At 47.8% G+C, this 27886-nt stretch overlaps 2 protein-coding genes across 6 annotated transcripts; one reads left to right on the top strand and one right to left on the bottom strand.

Annotated features, from left to right (window-relative positions):
* On the top strand, positions 1–21309 carry PCGF2 (polycomb group ring finger 2). 4 transcript variants are annotated; one of them, XM_074224081.1, is made up of 10 exons: positions 1–104; positions 11564–11706; positions 12640–12736; positions 13306–13361; positions 13468–13518; positions 13978–14086; positions 14325–14379; positions 14557–14655; positions 16537–16617; positions 16933–21309. In XM_074224081.1, the coding sequence occupies exons 2-10, from the start codon at positions 11595–11597 to the stop codon at positions 17302–17304; spliced, it is 1032 nt and encodes a 343-aa protein (XP_074080182.1). In that variant the 5' UTR covers positions 1–104; positions 11564–11594; the 3' UTR covers positions 17305–21309. The 4 variants fall into 4 exon arrangements, with proteins under 4 accessions (XP_074080182.1, XP_074080181.1, XP_074080179.1 ...); XM_074224080.1 differs by lacking the exon at positions 1–104 and adding an exon at positions 3514–3693; XM_074224078.1 differs by lacking the exon at positions 1–104 and adding an exon at positions 4877–5696.
* Positions 20262–27227, bottom strand: CISD3 (CDGSH iron sulfur domain 3). Of its 2 annotated transcripts, none has more exons than XM_074224083.1 (4): positions 27141–27227; positions 26081–26128; positions 21132–21245; positions 20262–20687 (listed from the first exon to the last, which is right to left on the bottom strand). In XM_074224083.1, the coding sequence occupies exons 1-4, from the start codon at positions 27186–27188 to the stop codon at positions 20508–20510; spliced, it is 390 nt and encodes a 129-aa protein (XP_074080184.1). In that variant the 5' UTR covers positions 27189–27227; the 3' UTR covers positions 20262–20507. The 2 variants fall into 2 exon arrangements, with proteins under 2 accessions (XP_074080184.1, XP_074080183.1); XM_074224082.1 differs by having other exon boundaries at positions 26081–26143.
* Between the last annotated feature and the right edge of the window lie 659 nt (positions 27228–27886).

Below are 27886 nucleotides of genomic sequence, written 5' to 3' on the forward strand. Positions count from 1 at the left end.
AACCCGCGTTCCCGGACTCGCGTGTGAAATACTAACCACGCCGCGTGACGTGCGACCCGAGGTGCGGAGGAGGCGCCCCCCCCACTACCGGCGTCAGGAGCTGGGTGAGTGGCGCCCCCGGCGGAGGGGGCTGCGGCGTTCGGGGAGGGGCCAAAGGTATCGCTTGTCTTTTTGGAGAATTGGGGAGATATTTGCCCAGAAGCTTGAATCGTCTTCCACGGCCCCTAGCAGTCCGCGTGGGGCATCCTGCGGGGCCCCGGTCACGGGGGTTCTCTTTGTGTGGGAAGTGGGGGGGGCAGAGAGAGAGAGAGAGGTGAGGGACTCGCCGAGGAGACACTGAAGAGAGAAAACAGGCAACATAAAGGAAACAAAGAGAAGGGCACAAACAACATTTAGGGAAACAGAAGGGGCTGAGATAGATAGCCATGAAAAACGGAGAGGAAGACAAGAAACGGAAAGTGGCGGAGAGAGCTTCCTTTCCAGCATCATTAACATCACCAGAAAAAAGTTATGAAGCTCCTATTTATTCTAAGTAATGTGCTGGGGTCTGTCTGAGCAAAAGGAACTGCAGTGACCCAGCCCTAGGCCATTGAAAGCTTATGCTCAAAGACAGACAGACTGACTCCAATGTCGGAATAAAATCTTGGAGCCAGAACAGAATGAGATTGTAAAGTATTAAAATCAGTTCAAAGTCAATGGAAGGAAGTAGAGTTGCAGGGAGAAAAGGATGTTGCCGAGTGGGGAATTGAGGGAAAGGAGTCTTGGCAGGAGGAAAACCTCTATTTTAGTAGGGAGAGGATGAAATAAACTTCAGATTTCATAGGAGCATAGATTTAAGATGGGAAGGGACCTCAGAGGTCATCCAGTCCAGCCCCCTAATTTTGCAGAGGAGAAAACAGACCTAGAGAGGATAAATAACAAAGTTCAGCAAAAATTTGCCTTCCATTCAGCATGGAAGACTACCCTGAATGCTCCAAGGGAGGTTTGTGAAGTGGGTTTAGAATGAGTTGCAACTCGAGGACCCTGGCCTTAAGGGGTCTATCCATTTAGCTTCTCAGCTCACCTTTCTATTTCCTCCAGGCTGTCCTCCCAGATTAGCTGGCAGTTTGCTGAGTCAAATATCATGTACTCTCTACAAACACAACCAGCTCCTATGTACAGTGACAATCGGCCTTGAATTATTGATAATTTGATTGAAATTTTGTTTAGAGAAGGAATATAGAAAGAACAGAAGAAAGGGAATCTCTGATAGCTATTTGAATTCACCCAGGGAGACTTTTGAATTTATCCAAATTGGAGTAGTGAGGGGGAAGGGAGAGTTGAGGGGAGGACGGCTTGGCTCACAAAACTCAAGAATGTGCTGACCCTTGAGACCCTCTACCCCTCTGGGCCTCTATACAGGCCCTTAATTCTCACAACCTTTCTATTGTACCATGGAGATGGTTCTTAGGGAAGGGAAATAAATCGCTTAGATTCTTCTAGCATTCTCAAGTCTTCAGATCCCTCAAAAATGTGGATCTTCTATCCTTTCTTCTCCCTCTCTTGCTCCTTTTCTTTTTCCTTCTCCCCTTCCTCCTCTTCCTCTTCAATGTAGTTTTTCCTTCCTACTCCTTCATTCTTTCCCTTGAAATTCTTTTTTTCATTTCTCTTGCTCTGATTTGCATATCCTCTCTTTTGTCTTCTTCCTGCCCCTTCGTTTTTTTCTCCAACTCTTTCTTCTCTTTCTATTCCTCCTCTTCCAATTCAATTCAATGCAAATTAAATGCTTCCTACGGGAGAAGCAGAGATCCAACCCAGGTTCTGCCTTAAAGGAGGAGTAGGACAAGTATACAAGGTGCAAAGGTGAGAGCCAAGCCACGTACTGAGGCAAATTTCTAGATGAGTTAAATTTCATTTCTATGTCCTACTTTTTTCTTTCTCCTGTCCATCCTTTTCATCTCTTTTTTTTCCATCGGCCACACCAAGCCATGTGGATGGGGAAGGTTCACAGAGTCACAGATTCAATTTAGCTAGCATGGAAACTGCACCCAGAGTAAATCATCGGTGAGAATTAAGCTTCTCCACTGGTCAGGGGCCGACCAAGGAAGGCAGGGAGCCAGGCTTATCATCAGTGACTTTCTTTAAAATTCATAACCCAAGCATCCATCCACGTGCCTATTGCACTTCTAATCAGATAATCGAGTCCTGAGAGGAGCCTGTTCTCTCCATCCCTCCAATACCTCTAGAAAAGTGAAAAGCCACTTCCGTCACCATCACAAAGTAACGATTTGCTGCTGCAGCAAGCCAGGGTTCTAGGCTGACTCTAGGGAAGACTTCTTTGAGCCTTGTTCATCCCTTCACCACCGTCTTCCAGTGAGTCCCTCTTCCCCCAGGAAAGGATGTCCTGAACCTTGGGGAAAGGGGCTCGGCCTGAAGCATCATCTCCTTGGCCCCCTGAGGTATTTTCTGTCATGCTAGGTCGACACCCCTTACCACAAGACCCTCCTGACCCTGTTGGAGAGATGAACTAGAAAGTGGAGATGGGGAGAGAGAAAGGAGGTCTGCAGAGGGCAGGCTGGGTGGGAGACCTGCGCCCTGGCTTGCCCCGGCTATTGGTCATGGTTTTGGTTTCCATTTATTCCCATGCCTTCCTGGGCCTTTCCTTCATTGTCCCCTTTCCTGTTTTCTTCCCTGGTCTTCCTTTGAGCGTGCCGGCACACACACACGGTACACTCACACTCACCACAGGCCACGCACACACTCACGCACACTCAGACACAGGCTCCCGGCCTCGCACCCGGCCGGCGCCTCCCTCTCCGCGGGGCCTGGCACGCGGTCCCCTGCCCTCCCCTGCCCCGGGCCGGCGGGATCAGGCGGGCTGGCGCCGAGCCAACGCGGCCCCGGCCCCGGCCCCGGCCCCGGCCCCGGTCTGCACGCGCAGCGGCCCCCGGCCCCGGCCCCGGCCCCGGCCCCGGTCTGCACGCGCAGCGGCCCCCGGCCCCGGCCCCGGTCTGCACGAGCAGCGGCCCCCGGCCCCGGCCCCCGGCCCCCGGCCCCCGGCCCCCGGCCCCGGCCCCCGGCCCCGGCCCCCGGCCCCGGCCCCCGGCCCCGGCCCCCGGCCCCGGTCTGCACGCGCAGCGGCCGCCGGGGAGGACCCGGCCCCGGTGGGGCCAAGCCCCTTAGAGCCAGGATGGGGCGCGCCGAGGCCGGGCGGCCAGGGCCAGGGGGGCGCCCCCGGCCTCAGCGAGAGCGCATCGAGGCCCCCCCTCGGGGGCTTGGGGCCCCGACCCCCGGCCTCGGGCGGCCCCTCCCGGGGAGGCGGGGTGGGGGCGGACCGACGTTCCGGGGTACGGGGCTGTGGGGGAGAAGAGCCCCGAGCGGGGGAGGGGAGGGAGGGGGCGTGTCCTCGCGGGGCGGCATGTGCGGGGCCTCCCCGAGCCCCCCTCTTCCCTCTCCACAAACACCCTGAAGGAACGGGGTCACGTGGGCCGGCAGGGGGCGGGGCCACCTCCGTCTGAAGGAAAAAAAGCCATTTTGGTGCCCCGCCGCCCCCCGCCCGCCGCCCCCCGCCGCCCCCTCCCTCCCTCGCGCCCGCCCGCCGCCCCGCGCTCTCCAACTCCTGCCTCGCGCCAGGCTTCTCCCTCCCGCCGCCCGAGCGGGAGCCTCGGTGGGGCCTCCCCGCCCCCCGCCCGCGACCCCCCGGCCCCGGCCCAGGTAAGCGCGCGGCGGCCCGGGCCCGCCCCGGCCCGCCGCCCGGCCGCCTTTCTTCCTCCGCTCTTCTGTTTCCTCTCCTCCGCTTCCAAGATGGCCGAAGCGGATCCCCCCAGCGCCTCGCCGCCTCCCCCCTCCTCCTCGACCACCTCCACCGGAGCCCGCAGCGCCCCCGAGACGAGCGGAGGGAGGGGCCCGGGGCCGGGGGCCGGGGGCGGGGGCTGCGGGCTCCGGACCTTTGCACTGGCCCAGGCTCCGGCTCCCAGCCCCCCGGCTCCCAGCCCCCCGGCTCCCAGCCCCCCGGCTCCCAGCCCCCCGGCCTCCCAGCGCCCGGGCTCCCAGCCCCCCGGCTCCCAGCGCCCCGGAGCTCCGTCCCTGGGGGAGGGGCGCACAGGCCGCCCCCCGCGGGCCGCGGGGACAGTGGGGGAGTCCCGTTATGATGGGGCCGGGGGCGAGGGTGGGGGTGCCAATGCGCTCCTGCACCCACAGGGCGCCCCCCGAACAGAAGGGGCCGGTGCCCGCCCCCCTCCGCGGGCTCCGCAGAAAGTTTCACTCCAGGGAGGTGGGGAGGATCACCCCAAAACGGAGGCCCCACACCAGGGCCACTTATCGCGATATTGAGGCACAGGGGAGGGGTCTGGAGGCCTGTCCCCTCCCCCACTCCAGAGCTGGTGCCTCCTCCCGGCCCCCACTACGCCCCAATCTCCCCCCCCCAGTAGGGGTCCAGCTCCCTCTACACTCCCCCACCTCCCCCCTTACGCCTTATCCAAAAATGCCCCCGACCCACCTGCCCCTTGAGCTTGGGACCCCTGTGGTTGGGGGGCAGGGGGCGTAGGAGAGTAGGGTGGTGTGGAAGGGAGCCGGAAAGATTACACCAAGTGTTGGGGCTCTGCCTTCCTCCTGCCTCTCTCTCACTCTCTTTGTCTTCTCCTCAGACTCCGTGTCTCTGGCCGTCTCTTACAGGCAGTGTAGATATGTGTCCTGTGCTGCCCCCACCTCCCAGGGGTCTCAGAAGGCCCTCCTGGGCCTCACTCTTTCCCGGGTTCCCCACGGCCCCATTCCAAATTGTTATTATTTCAGGAGGGAACAAAAACTGACATTGGTGGAACTTTCCCTCTCTGGGGCCCTTCGGACTTGTGGGGGTGGGCTTAAGGCCAGTTTGGGGGGATGGGGAGGAAGGAGGGAAAGACTGAAGAAGAGAGTGAGGTAGGGCTCATTTGTGCATCAGGGAGAGCTAGGTGTGTTGGCATGTGTGCCTGTACTAGAAAGAAGAGTGAAGCTCCCTTCCTTGGGCTGAGGGGGCTAAGTATGTAAGGTGGGGACAGATCTGGGATAACTGAGCTATCCTTATGAAAACAGGAGGAAACTGAGCATAGAAGGGTCACTCTGTTGGTGTGATCAGACAGAGAGGGGCTTCTGGACAGGCGCTCCCTCCTTCCTAGGGGTCTGTTTCCTGGGGAATGGGCATGGGGTCATGTTTGTTGAGGAAAGAGATTTGTGTTGAAACTTGTCTTGGATTTGGGGGAGAAGTGTACACAAGGTCGGTGTGCACATTTCTGGTCACAGTGTATTATGTCAGTCTGTGAGTATAGACCCTCACTGAGGAGGGAGTGTGTGCATGAGCACTGAATTCATCTGGCAGGTCTTACTGTTTCTGGCTCAGTCTGTCCCTGGCCGGGTGTGTCTGGTTCCTTGTGTGTCTGGCCAAGTGTATATCTGACCAGTCTCCATGTGCATGCAAGAGAAAAAGAGAGGGAATGTGATCGAGTGTGTCTGGCTATGTGTTTTTGTGTGGGTTTGGCTATGGTCTGATTCTTGTCTCTGTGTTGGGTCTTTGTCTGGTGCCACCCTCTGTTGTGTCTCTTGGGTTTGGCACCTTTCTAGGGGGTTCCCTGGATGTCTGCTGACACCACAGCCAACAGACAGCTAGCACTGAAAATTGAAAGGACTGGGAGCCAGGACAACAGTCAAGGACCGTCTGCCCAGCAGCCAAGGGGTGGAGAGGGGTAAGGGAATTAGGGGAGAGCCAAGAGACTTCTTCCTCCTTTACAACAGGTAGTGATGGCCAGGTAATTTGAGGGAAGGGATTTCTTTTCCATACTACCTGGAGAAGCAGCCCAGTATCCCAGGGGAACTGATCAAGACCAGATCATCTCTCAAAGACAGACTTCTTGGCAGACTAGACAGACAACTATTTGCCAATAAAAGTGATAATCTAAATGAAATGCATGAACATTCACAAATCATATAATTTGCCCAGATTAACAGAATAGGAAATAGAATGCTTAAGTAACCCCATTTTAGGACAGATAAGTAAAGAACTATCTTAGCTTGGCAAAAGAGGCATGTCATGATGCAGATGTTGGGGTTTTAGTCAGGTGTTGATTATGCCCTCTTCTTTGGCACATGACCTTGAGAATGACTTTCTCTGGTTCATTCTTCTATATTTCTAACATGGGTACTTGGGGAGAGAGGAGAGAAGAAACTGGGGCTTGAACTTGATCCTTTCTTCCTTAGCCCTAGACATCATAAGTTTTTTTAAAAGGCAACTAGGTTTGGTGTACTTTATAATAGACACGTTGTAGCTGTATATAATCTTGGGCAAGTCCTTAATCTCTTTCAGCCTCAGTTTCCTCTTCTGTAAAAAAAAAAGTACCTACTTCATAGGTGAGGATCAGATGAGATAACTACATGCAAAGAAGGTGTTTTGCAAACGTTAAAGCAGTGTATAAACTCTCCTATGTAACTAACTGTCTTGGTACCTTAATGGACTTAAGGGATTTCATCCACAGGAATGTCAGAAAGGTTATTATCTCTCTCATCCCCTTACTTGTAGGTAGTGCTGTCCATCTCCCATTCTATGTACCCAGGAAATAAGAGATTGGGGTGGGAGGAGAGGGGACTGCCGGCTGTTTGAGAGCCTTTTTGGAGCCAGAACACCTGGCTGTGCTTCCTGTGCTCCTGCTATTAAATTGCACGATCTAATTCAATCCCTGTTCTTGGTCCTGGCCTCTTCCTTTGTGAGGTGGAGGAGATCATGGATTCTGAAACTTGCTCTTTGACAGCTTGTTAAAGCCCAGGGATCCTTTTTCAGAGTTACTTTTTTCAGTGTATCAAAATAGATAGGATTGGGGGCGGCTGGGTGGCGTAGTGGATGAAGTGCTGGCCTTGGAGTCAGGAGTAGGATTCAGATCCAGTCTCAGACACTTAATGATTACCTAGGTGTGTGGCTTTGGGCAAGCCACTTAACCCCATTTGCCTTGCCAAAAAAAAACCTAAAAAAAAAAAATAGATAGGATTACAAAGAAAAAGTTAGTGAAAATAAAGATGTAATTGTTTTGTTTTGTTTTCCCAATAGAGATCATAGCTACCCCAAGAAGTATCCATGCAGCCCTTGGGGCAGTCTGTGCACCTTTTAGGTCCCTTCCAGTCATTACCTTGTTCGACAATTTATATGACCTTGATGATCTCTTCTGAGACCTATATTATCTCTGGGTCAGGAAATTGGGATTATTTTCATTGGAGAAAAGAAGTAGTAGTGAAAGGGAGGGAGAATGTAACTATCCTCAAACACCTGAATGATCATTCTGAGGATGTTGATGCCCAAAGTCTCTTAGGAAAGATCTAAAAAAGAGACTTGAGGAGCTGGAGAGCTTTCTAGTCTTGTGAATTTTCAAGTCACCTGGTGGTGGGGGGAGAACTATTTGGAAGCCCAGGTCCTTGGAGAAGATGATCTGTTTGGGGAAAGGGACAGAGCAAGCCCCTTTTCCTCTGGGAGAAGAGGAATTCAAAAGAATAACAGTTCTCCATTAACATCCCATTTTTAGGTTTTACTTAGAAGGCTTCCTGTGAATCCTTGCCTTTCGTTTTCTGCTCTCTCTCCATGTCATTACTTCAGTTTCTTCTCTTTGGCAGTTTTAGCTGTGGTACCCCTCTCTCTTCTCTTCCATTCTGGCCCCTACTCTCTCTCCTTCCCCATAGTCCCATCCTAGCAGCATCAGGGAAGAGATTAGGTCTCAGATGTAAAGGGGCCCTGAGGCCCAGAAGTGGGGAGAAGGCAGAGCCACAAGGCCCTAATACTTATAAAGGCTCCTGTTTACTGTACCTCTTGGCATCCTGCCTGCAGGGCTCTGCAGGTAACCATGGAAATCAGGTAAGGGAACCAATTAGCATCCCTTAATGCCTCTTCCCCATAGGTAAGTCTGAGGCCCTTCTAAATGGAAGGGACTGGGAATGTGATGGGATCTTCTAAGGTCTGAGGAGGAGAATAGACCATAGCAATTGTATTCATGCAAAGCTTCCAGGGGGAAAATAGGGATCTCTTGCTTTGGAGGAGAGGTCTGGTTGACACCACCGAGTCTCCCAGTTACTTCTGAGCCCATGAATCCTCTAGTCTGGATGTGACTGTGTCTGCCTTAACTGAAACTACCTTGATTTATACATTTAAAGCAAGAATCTGTTGTTTTGGAAACATACTAAGTGTGTGAATGAGGTGGCTGCGTTGGTGTGAGGAGTCTGGGTAAGGGAAGGGGAAACCTGTAGAAGTTGGAACATGAGTAAGATAATGACAGCCGCTCCTACTCCATAGGGATGCCAGGCCTCAGCTTCTTTATGTAACACCCTGCCCCCTTCTCCCCTGACATAGGGGCAAGGATCAGCACAGACATATAGGTAGACACGGAGAGTTTGTTTTCTCTCTCTGAAGGCTGGAATGAGACAGCATGGGGCCATGTAAAAGGTAATATATTTGAAGTCAGGGGACCCAGTTTCAGATTTCAGTTCTGCCCCCACACAGGGTAGATCTCTTCATCTCAAAGGGCCTCAGTTTCTTCATTTATAAAACTAAAGGGTTAGACTAGAATAGGGGTTCTTAGCCTGGAGTCTACAGATCTAGTGTGGGGCTATCTGTTCTATAGATTTCAAATTTACAAACTGGAATGGGAAGGAAATGATATCTTTATATTTTTGGTAGCTTTAAACTGAGCATTTCCTTCAATTATGAATTTTAAGAAAAACATCATTCTGGAAAGGGGTCCATAGGATTTAACAGATTGCCAAAGGGGTTCATAACAACAGCAACAACAAAAGTTAAGAAATAGTTTGATGAGAAGGATTCTCTGAAGTGTTCCTTCTAGCTCTAAATCTTTAATCTTGTGATCTTAGAAATTAATATGTAGCTATCTTGCCAGGAATGGAGTTACTGTAGGAATCATCAAACAACTGAAATCGCTTTAAGGTCCCTTCTGGCTTTTTTTTTTTTTTTTAGGTTTTTTTGCAAGGCAAAATGGGGTTAAAAGTGGCTTGTCCAAGGCCACACAGCTAGGTAATTATTAATTGTCTGAAACTGGATTTGAACCCAGGTACTCGTGACTCCAGGGCTGGTGCTTTATCCACTGCACCACCTAGCTGCCCCTCCCTCCTGGCTTTTAATCTATAACAGTTTCCTGTGGCCTAGGGAAGAAGGAAAGACTGACATCTGTGCCTGGGACCTGGGAAAATCTTGTGTCCTGTTTCTTTAACCTATCCCATCTCTGTGCATATTTTCCCCTCTGAATTAATAGTACCATGTTTATCTCTGTCCATCTGAGCATCTCTTCATACTTGTATATGTCTGTCTCAGTGAATGGACTGTCTTTACCTGTGTACTGTGTTTGTGTTTGTGTATGTGTGTGTGTGTGTCTGTCTGTCTGAGAGAGAGAGATAATGAGATTGAGATTGTGTCTGTTGGGCATATCTCTCAGCTCATGGCTCAGTGTTTCTCTTATCTTCTGCGTTTTCATCTCTCTGTCTCTTTGTCTCTAGTCCTCTTTGTCTGCACTTTTCCTCTCCTGGTCTCTTTTTGAGTTCTTTGGGTTCTAGCCTACCTCATCTCTAGAGTCTTTATAGAAACTCCAGATCCTGGCTGCATATGTCTTGCTCTTAAAAAACCACAAATGCTATAGTTTTAGAAATCTTACTTGATTTGGGATAGAGCAGGGAAGAAGGGATGTAGAGGTGATGAGAACTTGAAGAGATACACACAGTCTACTCTGACTTTACACACTGGAGTTTTCCTGGGGTAGAGAGATTGGGTGACTTTCTCAAAATTGGGATATGATTTCTAAAGAGAAAAGAAAACAAGAAATTGAGTTTGGGACTTTGACATCCTTCCCACCAATAATTCCTAGACTGAGCTCACCTTTGGGACAGACGATCTTTTCTCAGAAATTCTTAGAGAATTCTAAAACCTTAGACTTGGAAAGGACCTTAGGGTATCTTTGAATTCAGCTCTGTTATCTTAATTCCATTTATCGATTACTTATTAAGTAGCCTATATTGATTCTATTTCTATGTGCCTCTAGTTGAACAGACAAGATTAGAACCCAGGGATGTTTCCTGTTTACTGTTGCTGCCCCTACCAGTCCTGGGTAGAGGGGTCACCAATTGGTGCTGGGGTATTTGTCTGGAGACATCTAGGAGGATAGTGACACAAATTGGTTTGAAACCCTCACTTATCCATATAGTGGGAAACTTGGAGCACACAGGTGGTTATGGTGGTTGTAGTTTTTGTCCATCTGCTGCCTGTCTTGGTGTCATTTCCCCCTTTTACCTTCAGTGTCCTATGTTTGACTTTAGGAATGGGGGGGGCACTCAGGAAGGGAGGGAGGCTATTTATTCAGGATACAGATAGGAAGATAGGTACAAATGAATAAATTGTGGCCATCAGGGCAGAAGATCAGAGACAGGATAAAAGGAATTGGGAAAAAACTTAGAGAAAGGAAATCTAGAAGGACTGGGAAAAAAAGGAAAAGGGACAGGGCCTTTGAGAAAGGTGTTGTCTGGAGAAAGAGGTTTGGTGCAAAGATGCAAGTTGGGAGGGGAGGCGCTGAACAATGTGGAGAACCTCAAGTTGTGGAGTAATTGCTAAACTCAGTTTAGTGAATCTGATATTATGTGACATATCTTTGTGGCATAATGAAAGGCACACTAGATTTGACATCAGTTCATTTGGGTTTTCATTTTGATTCTATAAATCATTCACTTTTCTAGACCTCAGTTTCCTTATCTGTAAAAGGAGAGTTGAATTAGGTGGCCTCTGAAGTTTCTTTAAACTTGAGATCTATTATCTCCAAGTTTCCTTCCAGATAAATGTATGTTTATAAATATATATATAAATATATTTATACATATATAATGTATATACATATATACACAGTCATATAGTTGTTGTTATTTGGTTGTATCAGTTATGACCCATTTGGGGTTTCTTGGGAAAGATACTGGAGTGGTTTGCCGTTTTCTTCTCTGGCCCATTTTACAGATGAGGAAACTGAAGCAAACAGAGTTAAGTGTCTTGTCCAGGGTCACACAGTGTCTGGGTCTGGATTTGAGCTCAGGAAGATGAGTCTTCCTATCTCCAAGCCCAGTGCTCTAGCCATTGTACCACTTAGCTGCCTATATATGTATACATGTGCATACCCAATGCATATATGCATGTATGTTCTTCTGTTGATGAATACCAGACTGAACCCTAGTCACATCGGTCAGAAGAAACTGTACTTGTTTAAACAGAGAGAAACAGATTGTTCTGAATGCTGAACTTCAGGAAAGAGTTGAAAAGACCTTCCTGATCTCTTAGTCCACCTTCAATCCCCCCTGCAAGCGGAGAGCTCTTTCTGTCATCTAATCCAAATCTGTCCATCTTTGGTCCTCAGCACAAGTGGACCTTAAGCCTGCCTATTTCCGTCCTCTTCCTGGGACATCCAGATATCCAGTACCTAGGGTGGGCTCTGCAGATAACAGTGGGGAGAGGAAAGTAGGAAGGGCTAGGATTCCATCTTCCTGACTTTGAACTTCTGGCTCATTGTTCAAGTTGTTCCTGTCTTCTTTCCAGGACGGTGTTTCCTCTCCTTTACTCTAGCATCATGCATCGGACAACTCGGATTAAGATTACGGAACTGAACCCCCATCTCATGTGTGCCCTCTGTGGGGGATACTTCATTGATGCCACCACTATTGTGGAATGTCTGCATTCTTGTAAGTGAGGGAAGGGGCTGAGGGTGGTGCATCCTTTCTTTTGATGGAAGGCCATCTTTCCCAGGGAGTAGGTAATGGGGAGGTCCTGGGCTAATGAAGAGATTTAGTTTCTGCCTTCAGCCTGATGGGAAAGACCCACCCCTTGGGGAGATCTAGCTTTAATTGAGATATGATGTGGTATGGTGGAAAGAAGCCAGAGGCTTAGTAGATTCAGAGGAACACAGGTCTGCTAGTTACCTCCTGGGCAAGTCTCTTCCCCTCTTTGTGCCTCAGTTTCCTCATCTGTAAATTGAAGTTTGGACTGGATGGCCTCTAAGGTGCTTTTAGGATAATGGGAAAGACTGAATTTGGCCTGAGAGAATTTTTCATGTGATGCGTCAGAGCCCCAGACTGCCAAGATAGAAGCAGAGATACTAAGGAATAGGGTGCAAACTACAGATGGGAACAAAGTCTCTAAAATAACATTCAACAACATGGTTGAAGGAAGGTGATTAAGGAAAGGGGGTAATTAAGGAAGGCTTTCTGAAGTGGATGGCCTTGTCTAGTTACTCCCTCTGGGGTCTTGGACCACATTTTAGATCCATTTGACCTTAGGAGGGAAGAAGAATATCTTGGCTAAGACCCTTTTCCCCCAGCCCCATTCTATCCCTTATGTGAGAAGATAAAGTTAATCCAGTGGGCATAGAAGAAATGTTGTCAGGGGCAGCTAGGTGATACAGTGATAGAGCACCGGCCCTGGAGTCAGGAGGACCTGAGTTCAAATTTGGCCTCAGACATTTAATCATTACCTAGCTGTGTGGCCTTGGGCAAGCCACTTAACCCCGTTACCTTGCAAAAACAACAGCAAAAAAAGGTTGGCTGTTGGGTCAGTCCTGTATTGAAGCCATTTCTGTGCAGGGTTTTCCTAATCTCCCCACTCCTTTCTTTTCCCAGTCTGCAAAACCTGCATTGTCCGATACCTGGAAACCAACAAGTATTGTCCCATGTGTGACGTACAGGTTCATAAAACACGTCCACTGCTGAGCATCAGGTGAGTCCCAGAGACAGGAGAGGGGGCTGATATCCCCTTCCCTTCCAGCTTCCTGCCCAGGCTTCTTTCTTCTGGTTTTTGTTTGCTCTGCCCACCCTCCTTCAACCCTCACCTGGTTTCTTTCCTTCCCTGCCTAGGGGGATCCCGAATTGGGGGGGAGGGGGGAGTCAGGAAAGAGTTTAAGAAATCACTAGGGGTGGGAGCGCCTGTATGGCACAGTGAATAGAGTACTGGCCCTGGAGTCAGGAGTACCTGAGTTCAAATCTGGCCTCAGACACTTAATTACCTAGCTTTGTGGCCTTGGGCAAGCCACTTAACCCCATTGCCTTGCAAAAAAACAAACAAACCCTAAAAATAAAAAAGAAATCACTAGGGGAATTAAGGAGGAATGAATTCTTGAGGTTGAAATTGTTAATTCAAGACACAAAATACATGTGTCTGATGATCACAGAAGATGAGTGGATCAAAGAAGGGTTCTAGGGACCCCTAGGAGATGGGGAAGGCCTCTACTTCTCTTGGTATGCTCTCCATGGTGAGGTCCTTGAATCCATTTGTGGCATCTTTTCCAGGTCAGACAAAACCCTTCAAGACATCGTATATAAACTAGTTCCTGGACTTTTTAAAGGTACAGGCTGTCCTTGTTTCCCTTCTCCCTCAATTCCCAGTCTCCCCTTTTTTACATCCTTGGGGCCCTGCAACCTTGTTCACGGCAAACTTCTTTTCTCTTCTAGATGAGATGAAACGTAGGCGAGACTTCTATGCGGCCTACCCTCTCACTGAAGGTGAATGTTTCCCCTCGGTCCTGGGCTGATTAGGTTGGGGAAGGGTGGGGAAGCCGAAGCACACGTGTGTATGTGTCAGACTCTCTCTCTCTCCCTAATTCCCCACCAAGACCCTGTCCCCACCACGGCATGACTTGGGTTTGGTCCTTCCCCACACTGGGCTGAGTGAGTATGCCTGCCAAGAAAGGAAACCTGTTGAGTATGCAAGTCCAGAGCCCTGGGTGCTCCATCAGAATGTAAGCTCTTTGAGGGCAGGGACTGTTCTTATTTTTGTCTCCATCTCCCCAGTGCCTAACCCTGTGTCTGGCAGAGTTGGTGCTTGCATATTTGGTGAATTCAAATGAGTTTGGGAAAGTGGGGAGGAGTGGCAAGTGTGGGCCCCCTTCCTACCCCACCCTAAGGCTGAGGATCCTGCCTCCCCAACTATCCTGCCTCTGACTCCAGTTCTTTCCCCCATAGTCCCCAATGGCTCCAATGAAGATCGAGGTGAGGTCCTAGAACAGGAGAAGGGGGCCCTGAGCGATGATGAAATCGTCAGCCTCTCCATTGAATTTTACGAGGGTGTCAGGCAAGTCCCTTGAAGCCCCTGCTCTGGTCTGGGGGACCTGGAAGTTGGACTAGATCAGGAGGCCTGCTTGGGCCATGGGGGCTTCCCCCCGCTCCTTATATGGAGTTTCTTCATTGTCCCCCCACATCAGTGGGGCTTTCTGCTCAGGGTGGGAATGTTTCTGATAATTAGTCTCTCCCTGGAGGGGAACCCCCCTCCCTCTCCTGGGATTTCCTGGCTTCATTCCTTCCCCCAACAGGGACAGGGAAGAGAAGAAGGGCGCCCTGGAGAATGGGGACGGGGACAAGGAGAAAGTGAGTGATAGAGGCAGAAGGGAATTGTGGGAGTGGGCAGGGGTGGGAGTGGGGAAAAAGCCATGGGGGGGGAGAAGAGGGATTCAGGTAGGTGGTGGGCAGTCAATGGAGTAGACTGCAGTGTTGTTCCTTCCCTCCTCCTGCCTTGAACCCCTCTATACCCTCCCTTTCCCCCAGAAGACAGGGGTACGGTTCCTTCGATGCCCAGCAGCCATGACGGTCATGCATCTTGCCAAGTTCCTCCGTAACAAGATGGATGTGCCCAGCAAGTATAAAGTGAGTCAGGGCCACAGGAGCCCCTGGTGATGCTGGGTCTGTGCAGGTCCATGTGTGTTGGCTTTTCCTGGTCCCTCTGTTCTTCCTAATGTCACTGAGTTTGATAACCTTGGCCTAAGCTCATTCCTGGAGCATTATAAGGGGTGGCTGACCAAAGGGAAAGCATGATGGGCTTACTCAGTGTGGGATCTTCTTGGTGTTTCCTGACTCTGACCTGGACTTGAAATCAGTAAAATCAATTTTAATTTCAGCAAGATATCTGACAAGGCCTCTCACAATATCCTTGTAACATGGTAGAGACATATGAGCTAGATGATGGTACAATTAGTAGATTATAGCCTGCAGGGAATGCCATAAGACTCGGTCTTTAGCTTTTTTCTTTTGTTATCACTAATACAATTGGTGATGAATCAGGACCTGAAAAGATATTGATGGAATAAAATGATCAGATCTAATAAGATGAAATTTAATATGGAAATTTACTTTTTGCTTGAATAAGCATATTATGAGAGTTTTTTTAATTTAGGGGAGAAAACAAATGCAAATGTTTTTAAAAGGGAATTGTTTAAACTGAAAAAAAAGATAAAATTCAATAAGAATAACCACAAAGGCCTACAGTAGAGTTAAAAACTCAATTGTACAGTATGGGATCAGAGAAACCTGTTTGGATAGACTTAAAATGACAAAGGCCTGTGGGGTTCTTCAATGAACTGCAAATTCAGTATGAACCCATGAATTCTTTTTTAGGCCATTCTGATTTTAATTTAATTAAATAGAATCATTAAATAATCATTATGTACTGGGGCAGCTAGATGGTGCAGTAGATAGAGCACTGGAGTCAGGTGAACCTGAGTTCAAATGTGGCCTCAGACAATGAGTGACCTTGGGCAAGTCACTGAACTACATTGCCTTGCAAAAGCCAAAATAATGATAATAATGATGATGATGATGATGATGATGATGATGATGATTTTTAATCACTTGTAGAACTAATGTCCAAAGCAAGAAAAATAAATGTCCCTCTGCCTTGTTCTGGGCTTTACAGTCTGGGAAGGAAATGACAAGCCAAGGGCTATTTAGACAATGGTACTTCAATGGTGAATGAATGAAAGATTAAGTACTTAACTACATGCTAAGTACTGAGTGACACAGAGAGAAAAAAGTAAGCTGAGCTTTGTACTTGAGCTCACATTCTCATGAAGAGAATCAACATTGACAAATAGTAATGTTATTTAATCTAGAGAAGATATGGATGCCTAGGGAGGTGAGGTCATTTATAGCTGTTTCCAAGTATTTAAAGGACTGTCCTTGTGGAAGAGGGATTATATTTGTTCTTTTTGTGCCCCTAGACAGCACAATTAGGAATGATGAGAAAGAGGCCAAATTTTGGTTCCATTTAAGAAATATTAAAAATCACATGTGCTGTGTCACCTGCATTGCATTACTTTAACATTTTAGGGAAGAAATGAAGAATAGAATTCAGAACTCAAAACTTAAAAAAAGTTAAAAATTATTTTAACATGTAATTGGGGAAATTTTTTATTTAACAAAAATTTAAATGCCTTTTCATACAAAAAAAAACACTTGTGCCTTACTAACAATTAGAAATTCTTAAAACAGAATGAGTGCTCCATCAGGGGGCAAGAGGACCATTTGTTAGAAATGTAGAGAGGATTCTTATATAGATATAGTTTTGACTAGATGACCACTGAGGTCCCTTCAAGCTCAGTGATGAAAATTCTGAGGTGCTTCTGATTGGGAAGCTTAGGAAGAATCTCAAAGAGAAAAGCTCCGTCTCCTTGGGCAGGTCGTGATATCTTCTCCTCTTGTTTTTGTTTTTCATCCCTCCCTCTTCTCCTGGGATGGATATTGTTTCCCCAGGTGGAGGTGTTGTATGAGGATGAACCTCTGAAGGAATACTATACACTCATGGACATTGCCTACATTTACCCTTGGAGACGGGTGAGCATCAGGGAGAGCTGGAAAGGAGTGGGGGGACTTGGGGGTGGAGGCAGGCAAAGCTGGGGAGATTCATCCACCCAGAGCTAAATTCTTTCTTTTACCCTCATTCCTTTTTTTCTTTTAATTATCTTGATGTCTCGATGTCTGTTTCTATCTTTGATTTTTTTTTTTGCTGGTTTCCTTTTTTCTCTCTGTCCTCATCCTTCTGTTTTTTTCTTGATGTTGATGTTTTTGGGGTGAGGTATGTTGGGCAGGAGGGCCTTTTGTCCCTGACCCTCCCTTTTCTTCCTTGCTTCTCTCCCTTCCCCCCTGCAGAATGGCCCTCTCCCCCTCAAGTACCGAGTCCAACCAGCCTGTAAGCGACTCCCGCTGCCCTCTGTACCCGCTCCTTCAGAAGGCACCAACACTAGCGGGGCATCTGAGTGCGAGTCGGTCAGCGACAAGGCCCCCAGCCCTGCCACCCTGCCCGCCACCTCTTCCTCCCTGCCCAGCCCTGCAACTCCCTCCCATGGCTCCCCCAGCTCCCATGGGCCTACCACTACCCACCCAGCTTCCCCCAACCCCACATCTGCACCAGTGGGCACCACGGCCAATGGCGGCACCTCGAACTGCCTGCAGACACCACCATCTACCAGCAGGGGGCGCAAGATGACTGTCAATGGTACCCCAGTGCCCCCCTTAACCTGAGGACCAGGCTTTCCTCTCTCCTATTTGTGCAGCCTGACTTCTATACCCCTCCCCCTTTTTTCTTGACTTCCCCTCTTCCCCTTTGACCCAAGCTCCCTCTATCCCACCCTGAGGGGGTAGAGAGGGGGTTGGTTTGGGTTTTATAAATAAATCTATCTCTATATATATATATATGTACATAGGAAAACCAAATATACATACTTATTTTCTATGGACTAGCCAGATTAATTTAAAAGCTGCAGGAAACAGAGACCTTACTAGTATGGATGTGCAGGTATGGGTGTGGATTATGCGTGTTTGGGTTTTCTTCATTCATTTTTAAGGGAACTGCATGACTTACTTTGACTCCTTCCCCTTTTTGATTAAACATTTCAGTGAGAAGGGGAAGGGAAGTAGAGTCTTTGGGGTTGGGTCCACAGTCTCTTCCTGCTCTCCCCTCTTCTCGAGGAACAGCAGGTAGAGGCAAGGATCCCATTTCCTTTGTTGCATTGGGGTCCCCCTCCTCCTAGACCCCAAAACTATAGGTAGCCCCAGGTCTGCAAGGTCAGCACCTCTGGGAAGCAGAAGCTGCCCTGGGTCTGGAGATGGGGAGGAGGGGGTGGGGAGGAAGGTGGGGAGGAGAGCCCAAGTGTCTCCGCTCATCTGTCCTTCACTGCTCCCAGCCACCCCCATGCGTAGTGTAGGGAGCATTTCTCAGACAGTGCCTTTTGCAAATGCAGTTTGTCCTTCGGTTCTGAGGGGGAGATCCTGGAGGGGTGGGCGGCAATAGGCCCCAACCTTTCCCCTTCCCCTCTTCCCCCCTAGCCTTGTAGCTTCTGTGGATAGATTAGATTCTTTTTCCTTTTGTTCGGGCCCTTTTTGGCATTAATCTTGCCGAAGGAGAGAACTTGTGGGGGTAGGGGGAAAGGAGGCATTTGAAGCTCCTGAACCCATTGGAAACTTTCCCAATGTGGACCCTTTTCCTGCCCCCACCCCCACTCCCATTCCCCTTTTGCCAGGGGTTAAACTGAGGCTGCAAGTGAAGTCCACGTTTGGGACTCTGGGGTGAGGGCATTTGAACGTCATACAAGCACACTGATCCCAGACTTGGGAAAAGTCCCTGGGAGGGTCAGCAGCCCCCCACCCCCTTCCCCACCCAGGGAGCCCAAGTTCAGGACATATGTAAAGGGGGATCTCAAAGCACAAGATGAAGGTAGGCTTACCAGGGTCCCTCTTTCCCGAGGACTACTGCCTGTAGACTGAACAGACTCCCTGGTTTGGGGTGGGGTGGGGGCAGCCCCATCTAGAAGGCTGAACTACTTAGATAAAGGACTGAGTTGGGCTCTTCAAGCAAGTCCAGCTTGGCCCTGTCACTTCTATAGTGTAAATAGTGAGAAGGTGGGATGGGCTAAGGAGGCAGGGGACCAATCTCTGACTCTTCTGTAGGGGTACAATCAACCAAATGGCTTTGTCTGTGTGCATCCTGTCCTTGTTGCGGGTCCTGTGATCTGTGTGTGTTCCCTCTCTCCCTGCCCCTTGCCTTGGCGTTTGTACGACTAATCAGCTTTGTAATAAATGCTGCAGATTCTCCTTGGGTTTGTGCCTGGTTTTTTTTTGAGGAAGGTCAGGGGGGAATGACTTAATGATGGGTAGGCCCTTGTTAAGAAGGGTCCTTTAATCCTCAGCCTACTTCATGACCTTGGTCTAACACCACTCCCCCCAGAAGTCAAGAAATAAATCAGGACCAGTATTCCCATTCCCTTTTGGAAGCACTGAGGCATTCTGTGCTCATAGATAGAGACCTGGAAGGGTCCTCAAAGTTCATCTGGTCTCACATTTTCACAGGTGAGGTAACTGAAAGCCAGAGAGACCAATGGATCATCCAGCTAAGAAGGCTGGGAAGCTAGATCTTCCTGACTCCCTAGTACTCTAGGCTGATTATTATCACCTAGCCCCATAATTGCCCTTTGAGGCAGGCACTACGGGTATTGCCACTCCCATTTTAGAGGAGGATACTGAAGCCTAGAGTGATCAAATGACTGAAGTCATACAGCTAATAGAGAATGTCCCCCAAAGTCTCAGTGCTCAAAGACTTCTGGGACACTTTGCAATTCTTTTAAAAAAGTTAAATTCATTGTCACTCTAAGCTTCTGTCTGTCCATTTGACCACACCACGGTCCCACTGAATGTCTACTGTTTAGAATTTTATGAATTCCCTAGGTACAGAATTTAGGATTTTAGTTATAGAATCGGCATTTTTCCTTTCTATAAAGATGTTTCCTAAGCCATAGGATGTTGGGGGAAGGAATCTTTGACAGGCAAGAAAAGGGGACAGGGCTGAAGAACCTTGAAGCCATTACAAAGCTGTTATTAAAATTATTAGTATATCACTGCTATTATTTTTATAGTACTTTAAATTTGCAAAGCATTTTACATGTGTTAGCCCATTTGATCAACCAAATGCGTTTTTGCAGCTTAATCAATAAGCAATTATTAAATGCCTGCTATGTGGCAGGTGATATATGAGATGTTAGTAATATAATTTGAATAAAGAAAAAATTCTCTTTTCATAAGGAGTGTACATGTAACTTGCAAGCCAAGGGGAGAAGGGAAGAGGCAGGGGGAGATGGATGTGGATGGGTTTCGAAAAATGATATTGGAACTAGCATACCCCTACCCCTACTCCCCTTGAAACTGAACCAGATTTGCCAGGGAGGGTGGTAAAGAGAAGCCTGAGCCTTAGTCAACAAGCTGGTTCCTGTGATAATTGTTGGTGATACAAAAAAAGGGCCCCCCAGGAAAACACATTTTAGTGAAAGTCTCAGTTTCCTCAAGTGTCAAAATGAGGGAGATGGGTGAGTGATGACAACTAACTTAGGGGAGAGGACAATGTGCCAGGCCACCAATCCTAGAACTGGATCTTCCCTCCTACTCACATTAATGAAAAGGAAAATTAAAAAAAAAATCAAAACAAAAACTCATTATTAGATATATTTAATGGTGACAGATGGGGATGAGTACATGATCTCCTGGGTTCTAGACTGGCAGGGAGGGAACCAAGGAGCCTTTTACACTCTTGACTAACTGGGCAAGTGAACAAAGCCAGGGAATGACATCAAAAGCCTCCCACAGAGGAGACACAGGTAGGCTCTGGACCCAGGTGTGGAGGAACTGAAGGGTCATGGGAAGATGGCCTGGTGGGATGGCTGTCAGGGGCATGCCCATCAGAGTGGAGAACCCTCTTGAGCCTTCTGTATTCGTTCACTCTTATGAGTGCCATCACAGTATGGAGGGTTTAGGGTTGCTTTGCAGGTGCAGAGAACTGCTGAACAGTCTTCTTTAACTTTGAACCTGAGGGGGAACAGGCCTGTTCCTTGGAAGAGGTGGGAGCCATCACAGTAGGGCTAAGGAGGAAAGAAGGCCATTGACACAATTACTCAAGCCCATGTCTTTCTGATCCCTATGCTGAGCAGGGCTGGGGAGGGAGACCCAGGGCAGGATGGAAACCTGCCTTCAGGAGCCCCTAGTCAGATGAGGGGGACAATACAGGAGCAGGACAAGTCAAATCTGGGGAAGTTGCTTGGGGTTAGCTTCTTGGAAATCCTGAATCATGTTTTCAAAGGTAGAGAGTTAAGTGAATTAATAGAAAGGAGGAAGATTAGGAAGGTTAAGGTCCCAATTAAGTGTGGTGTGATTTACAAGCCATACCTACCTTCCTCTCCCTGCCCCACCCCAGGTTTTCCTGGAATAGGGAGGATGGAAGAGTCTTTTAAGAGCCCCCATGGAAGAAAGGGCAGCTAGAGATAACCTTGCCTGGGGGATAGGTACTCACTATTCCAGAGTCCTACCTGGTTCTTACTTCGGCCACATATACACCACTTATATGTTTTTCCTGCCTTCAGGGATACTTTGATGGGTTTTTTCTGAGCAATAAGAGGCTTCTTTCTTGGAAACCATTTTTCCTAGGAGTAAAGAAGAAGGGATAAGCTTAATAATCTTTATACAAAGTAGGATTTTTTTTTCTATTCTTTCAATTTATTGAATTTTTTAAACTTATGGGGAACAAAAGTCTTATAATAAATATGCATAATGAAGTAAAACAAATTCCCATATCGGCCATGTCCAAAGATGTGTTTCTCATTCTAAGGTAGGTAGCATGTTTCAACATTGATCCTTTTCAATTAGGGTTAGTCATTGCATCTATCTAGAGTTCTTAAGTCTTTCTAAATTGTTTGTTTAGCTATTCCCCAATTGACAAATGGTCAAAGGACATGCAAAGGCAATTTACAATTGAGGAAATCAAAGCAATGCACAATCACATGAAAAATTGCTCCAAATCATTACTTATTAGAGAAATGCAAATTAAAGCATCTCTGAGATACCACCTCATACCTCTCAGACTGGCCAATATGACCAGAAAGGACAATGAGCAATGTTGGAAGGGATGCAGGGAATCTGGGATACTAATACTTTGTTGGTGGAGCTGTGAACTCATCCAACCTTTCTGGAGAGAAATTTTGAATTATGTCCAAAGGGCAACAAGAATGTGCATATCCTTTGATTCAGCAATACCACTACTGGGTCTATACCTTGAAGAGATTATGAAAAAGGGTAAAAATATCACTTGTACAAAAATATTCATAGCAGCCCTGTTTGTGGTGGCAAAGAATTGGAAATTAAGTGAATGTCCTTCAATTGGGGAATTGTATATGTATGTGATGGAACACTATTGTTCTTTTAGAAACCAGGAGGGATGGGAATTCAGGGAAGCCTGGAAGAATTTGCATGAACTGATGCTGAGCGAGATGAGCAGAACCAGAAAAACACTGTACACCCTAACAGCAACATGGGGGTGATGTTCAACCTTGATAGACTTGCTCATTCCATCAGTGCAACAAACAGGGACAATTTTGAGCTGTCTGCAAAGAAGAGTGCCATCTGTATCCAGAGAAAGAATTGTGGACTTTGAATAAAAACCAAAGACTATTACCTTCAAATCAGAAAAAAAAAACCAAAACATTATATTATTTGTAATTTTACTATCTCATATTTTATTTTTCTTCCTTAAGGATATGATTTCTCTCTCATCACATTCAACTGAGACCAATGTATACCATGGAAACAATGTAAAGACTTAATAGAATGCCTTCTGGTGGGGTGGGGGGGAGGGAAACAAGAATGAGGGAAAAACTGTAAAACTCAAAAGAAATAAAATCTTTCTTAAAAAAAATAGGGGCCGCTAGGTGGCGCAGTGGATAAAGCACCGGCCCTGGAGTCAGGAGTACCTGGGTTCAAATCCAATCTCAAACACTTAATAATTACCTAGCTGTATGGCCTTAGGGAAGCCACTTAACCCCATTTGCTTTGCAAAACAAAAACAAAAACAAAAAAACAACCTAAAAAAAAAAGAATGGTAACTGCTTGAAAAAATAAATTGTTCATTTATGATGGTGGTTATTGTATAATTTGCAGAGGGTTCATGAACTTGTTTTAATTTTTAAATTTATATTTTTCTATTCTTTCTATTCTTTCATTTATTTTTCTAAATACATGTAAAAACAATTTTTAAATATTTTTAAATTTTGATTTCCAAATTTTCTTCTTCCTTTTTCCTTTGTTTCTTTACATATTTTTCCAATTAAATGTAAAAATAGTTTTCAACATTTACTTTTTGTAAGATTTTGAGTTCTAAATTTTTCTCCCTTTCCTTTCCCTTCTTTGATATCAAGTATAGATATAGATAACATACTAATCATGTACAACTATGTTAAACATTTCCACATTAGTCATGTTGTGAAAGAAAAATCAGAACAAAAGGGGAAAACCCACAAGAGGGGGAAAAAACATAAAACAAATTTTAAAGCATGAAAATGACATGCTTTGGTCTATATTCAGACTTCATAGTTCTTTGGGTGTGAATAGCATTTTCACAAGTCTTTTAAAAATTTTTCTTTGATTCTACAGCTAAGGAGAGCTAAGTCTATTGTAGTTGATTATCACACAATGATGCTTTTAATGGGTACAATATTCTGTTTCTGCTCACTTCACTAAACATCAGTTCATGAAAATCTTTCCAGGTTTTTCTGAAGTCTGTTCATGATTTTTTACAGAACTAGTACTCCAGCACATTCATAAATCACCATTTGTTTAGCTATTCCCCAATTGATAGGTATTCCCGCCATTTCTAATTCTATGACACCACAAAAAGAGTTGCTATAAAAATTTTTGTGTATATGGGTCCTTTCTTTTCTTTTTTGTTTTGCTCTCTTTGATCAAAGGGTATGGCACAATTTTATAGACTTTGGGGCATAATGAACTTGTTTTCTAAATAGTTTGATAGCTTCTTTAATATAATTAGCTTCCTTTGTATGCTTATGTATTTAATACATTTAAAAGCATTATTCTGAGGAGTCCCTAGGCTTCACCATTCTGCCAAAGGGATCCAAGACACCTACAAAAAAGAGAAGTACCTTTGATTCAGAGTGTTATGATATGCTTTCTATATATATATGCATATATAATATATCTAATAACCTAGGTACGTACGTATACACACACACACACACACAAACACACACACATTTTACAGATGAGGAAACTGTATTTGAGATAGAAACTTCATCCCAGGTTTTTCTGATTCTAAATTGAAGATCCTAGTTCCTATTATAAGGACAAATTCCATAATCCTGTCATCTTTCCCCTGTATATGTGTCTGATCCAATATCCTTGGGAGGCAGAGATCCTTCCCCTACAATGATATAAAATGGGCCAATGGGGTCCAGAAAAGATCAGTGATGAATCTCAGGACATAGAGCAATAATTCTCTCTGTGACACCACAATGCAGATGGAGATGCTGAGATTCAAAAATCCCCAAGGTCACCAGATTTCCTGTTTTTTGGTTCTGGGCAACTGGTTCTAATTTCATCACCTGATCTAGTGACTCATTCTCAAAACCTAGGAGAGGTTTGAGATCCTTTCTTTGCCAACTTTCCCTAGGGGTTCAGTTTCTTCCTGCCAATATACATTCTCTACTTTCCCTGAATATCGCTGAGGAGATGCCTATCAATCGGGGAATAGTTGAACAAGTGTGGTTTGTGATTGTGATGGAATACTATTATGCTGTAAGAAATGACAAGCAGAATGGTTTCAGAAAAACCTGGGGAAAAGGGCAACAAAACTGTACAAACCTTCTGATCCAGTAATACCAATATTAGGTCTTTCTCCCAAAGAGATCATAAAAAATAGGAAAGGTTACACATGTTCAAAAATATTTATAGCACCTCTTTTTGTAGTGACTAAAAAATAGGAAATTGGGGGAATGCCCATCACTTGGGGAATGTAACTTTGGGTGTATGAATGTTATGAAGTACTCTTGTTTTATAAGAAATCATAAGTAGGCAGACTTTAGAAAAGCATGGAAAGACTTGCATGAACTGATGCTGAATGAAGGGAACAGAACCAAGAGAACATTGTCCACATTAACAACAATATTGTGAGATGATCAGCTATGATGGATTCAGTTTCTCATAGCAGTTCAGAGAGCTAGGATAATCCTGAGAGACCTGCTATGGGACAATGCCACCTACATCCAGAGGAAAAAACTATGGAGTCTGAATGCAGAGTAAAGCAATACTATGTTCACCTTCTTTTATGTATTTTCTTTCTTTCTCATGTTTTTTTTTCTTTTCCCTTAGTTCTAATTCCTCTTTCACAACATGACTAACATGGAAATGTTAAACAAAATTGTACATGTTCAACTTTTACCAGATTGTTTGCTGCTATGGTGGGGCTAGGGGGAATGTGGAATTCATCAACTTGGAAATGGATGAATGTTGGAAAAATAAAATAAAATTTCATTAAACAAAACAAAAGAAAAAGAAAAACCTGGGAAGACATATGAATTTATGCAAAGTGAAGTGAGCAGAACCAGGAAAACATTATACACAGTATCAACAATATTATATGATGATCTGTACAATACTGTAGCTATTCTCAGATATATGAGATATGTGTATATATGTATATCTATATATGGATATATATGTTTGTTTAATCATATACATTATATGTATAACCATATGTAGAGAGAGTGATCTAATTTATAATCTACCTATCTCTCTATTTTTGAGTCTTGAGGAACATAGGGGGGGTAGATCAAAGCATGCTACTATTAAATTTCTCTAACATAGCTTCCTAAGTCTCTATCTACCTATGTATCTTTGGGTCTTGAGGAACATCTTAGGAGGCTAGATCAAAGCAGGTTGGGAATAGAATTTCTCTAACTTATCCACCCATTTTTCTTTCTTTCTTTTTTTTTTTAGGTTTTGTTTTGTTTTTTTTTGCAAGGCAATGGGGTTAAGTGGCTTGCCAAAGGCCACACAGCTAGGTAATTATTAAGTGTTTGAGACTGGATTTGAACCCAGTTACTCCTGACTCCAAGGCTGGTGCTTTGTCCACTGCACTACTAGCAACCCCTCACCCATTTTTCTAAGTTTGTTTATCTATCTATCCACCTATCATTTCTCTCTCTCTCTCTCTCTCTCTCTCTCTCTCTCTCTCTCTGTCTGTCTTGAGGAATGCCTTGGGAGATAGATCAAAGCAGACTGGGCATAGAATTTCAAGTGCTAACTCTAGAAGGGATCTTAAAAACTGAGTTGAATCTGTCCTCTTTCTGATGGGAAATGAAGAAATGGGTTGGTAGTGCCTTTGTCAAATGCTATATGCCCTTCGCCAAAATCACATCATTTCTCTGGGTCCCCAATGGAGAAATAAAAGGGGACGAGAGTGCTTACTTACCAGCCAAGAGGAGAACAGTCTGGTCTGGTTCCACCTCAGCTCTAAATTCTGGAGGGAGGGGGACCGGAACAGTGGAAAAGAAAAAAGGGGGGGGGAAATAAGATTTAAAAAGTTGATTCTGAAAAAAAAAGTTGATTCTGAGGCTTTAAGGAAGTAGAAAGGGAATCTTTCTTTATCTTACATATTTTAATCCATTTTAATGATCCAGGACTGAGAAAAGGGAGGAAGAGGAAAAGGGAAAAGAAAGAAGTTGAGGTAAGAGGAAAGACAAGAAGAGGGTAAATAAAAGGACGAGATAAGGAGAAGCGAAGTCTGAGAATGCTGGAGAAGACCCCGGGAAGCTGGGTGGTGGAGTGGATGGGGGGGCTGGAGTCCGGACTGAGTTCCAGTGTGACCTCAGAGCCTAGAGACGGGGAATGAAGGGGCAGAGAATGGCCAGGGAGGGCGGGGGAGGGCCAGGACCCCAAGGCCAGGACACTTTGCAGGTGAGGTCAGGGAGGCCCAGAGCAGGGGCCCCCGATTCCGGGGGAAGATGAAGGGTCGGGGGTTTCAGGGAGGCGAAGGAGGTGAAGGGCCCTCTGAGGCCCCCGGGCAGCTCCCTTTTACAGAGGAGGGCACTGGGGCAAAGGGGAGGGGCGGGGCGTTGCGGGGGGGCAGAGCCTGGGGGGGTGGCAGAGCCGGGGGGAGCAGAGCCTGGGGGGCTCCGGCGGAGGCCAGGGCCCGGGGAGAAGGAGAAGGGCTGCGGGGGCCGGCGGGGCGCGGGGGCCCTCGGGGTGCGGGGCCGGCGGGGTGCGGGGCCGGCGGGGCTCGGGGGCCCTCGGGGTGCGGGGCCGGCGGGGCTCGGGGGCCGGCGGGGTGCGGGGCCGGCGGGGTGCGGGGGCCCTCGGGGCTCGGGGGCCCTCGGGGTGCGGGGCCGGCGGGGCTCGGGGGCCGGCGGGGTGCGGGGCCGGCGGGGTGCGGGGGCCCTCGGGGTGCGGGGGCCCGCGGGCTGCGGGGCCGGCGGGGTGCGGGGGCCCTCGGGGCTCGGGGGCCCGCGGGCTGCGGGGCCGGCGCCTCTCACCCGGGTCCCGCTGCCCAGGCCGCGGAGCCGCGCCAGCGCGCCCGCCATGGCTGCCCGACGCCCCGCCCCGCCCGGCCTGCCCCCGCCTGCCCCAGCCGGCCCCGCACCGCCGTTTTCCCGGGCGGCTTCCGCCCCGCCCTAAATCTGGGAGGGCGAGGCTGCCCCCGAGCCCCCGGGCCCCCGGGCCCCCGGGCCCCCGGGCCCCCGGGCCCCCGGGCCCCCGGGATCCCGCCGCCGGGCGCCGCCGCGGCCACCCAGGGCCAAGCTGGGACGGCCCTGGGCTCCCCAGGCCCCCAGGCCCCCCAGGCCCCCAGGCCCCCCAGGCCCCCCAGGCCCCCCAGGCCCCCCAGGCCCCCAGGCCCCCAGGCCCCCAGGCCCCCCAGGCCCCCAGGCCCCCAGGCCCCCAGGCCCCCAGGCCCCCCAGGCCCCCCAGGCCCCCAGGCCCCCCAGGCCCCCCAGGCCCCCCAGGCCCCCCAGGCCCCCCAGGCCGGGCAGCCGCAGTCAGGCCGGCCTCACGCCGGCCGGGTGGCCTTGGGCGAGTCGCTGGGCCTCGTTGCCTTGAAAAATCTAAACCAAATGCATGAATAAAAGAATTGAACATCCTCCTCACCCTTTAGTTCCTGGAGAGCTTCCCCGGCCTTTGGGGGGTCCGGGGGGTGGGCCAGGTGCCCTAAGGCCAGGTCACTCAGTCTACTAGTAGTGACCAGAGCGGGGCTCGGGCAGTTCCAATCCTGCCCCAGACAACT

This window comes from Macrotis lagotis, chromosome 2 (assembly GCF_037893015.1).
Source record: "Macrotis lagotis isolate mMagLag1 chromosome 2, bilby.v1.9.chrom.fasta, whole genome shotgun sequence".
Taxonomy (NCBI): Eukaryota; Metazoa; Chordata; class Mammalia; order Peramelemorphia; family Peramelidae; genus Macrotis; species Macrotis lagotis.

Coding starts and splice junctions, on each gene's coding strand:
- PCGF2 (XM_074224078.1), top strand. CDS start 5,587: ATGTCTGCTGACACCACAGCCAACAGACAGCTAGCACTGAAAATTGAA. Junction 11,707..12,639: donor TGTGGAATGTCTGCATTCTT/GTAAGTGAGGGA, acceptor TTCTTTTCCCAG/TCTGCAAAACCTGCATTGTC. Junction 13,519..13,977: donor GGCCTACCCTCTCACTGAAG/GTGAATGTTTCC, acceptor TTTCCCCCATAG/TCCCCAATGGCTCCAATGAA.
- CISD3 (XM_074224082.1), bottom strand. CDS start 27,188: ATGGCGGGCGCGCTGGCGCGGCTCCGCGGCCTGGGCAGCGGGACCCGG. Junction 26,144..27,140: donor GCCTGGGCAGCGGGACCCGG/GTGAGAGGCGCC, acceptor CCACTGTTCCGG/TCCCCCTCCCTCCAGAATTT. Junction 21,246..26,080: donor GACTGTTCTCCTCTTGGCTG/GTAAGTAAGCAC, acceptor CTTTACTCCTAG/GAAAAATGGTTTCCAAGAAA.